Raw genomic sequence first — 300 nt, forward strand, 5'->3', positions numbered from 1 at the left:
CAGAGCTTGGAGGATGGTTTGTTGATGTACTGCTCACAGAAGTATCGTGGAGAAGGTGACTTTGCATCATTAGCTATTCGAAATAAGCGCTTGGAGTTCCGTTTCAACACAGGAAGTGGCACTGCTACTCTGCAGAGTGAACCATTGTTGCAGGACGAATGGGTCGAAGTAAGTCCTAGTGCTAGAAAAGCTGTTTGTACTGCTATCAGTACGATACAGTGCAAGATATTAAAGGCATTAGAATTGATAGTGTTTTTATCAGAGAGATTATTAGATTGCTAGATGAAAGTATGAATTTGT

At 40.7% G+C, this 300-nt stretch overlaps 1 protein-coding gene across 1 annotated transcript in view; it reads left to right on the top strand.

Moving 5' to 3' along the window:
- The window catches only part of LOC119594807 (basement membrane-specific heparan sulfate proteoglycan core protein-like), a gene marked incomplete at its 5' end in the record, with an annotated part of 219,836 nt that overhangs the window by 210,070 nt on the left and 9,466 nt on the right, over nt 1-300 (top strand). The window contains 1 exon segment of the mRNA XM_037943897.1: nt 4-168. Coding sequence (XP_037799825.1) covers nt 4-168 — 165 coding nt within the window.

This window comes from Penaeus monodon, chromosome 34, assembly GCF_015228065.2.
Source record: "Penaeus monodon isolate SGIC_2016 chromosome 34, NSTDA_Pmon_1, whole genome shotgun sequence".
Taxonomy (NCBI): Eukaryota; Metazoa; Arthropoda; class Malacostraca; order Decapoda; family Penaeidae; genus Penaeus; species Penaeus monodon.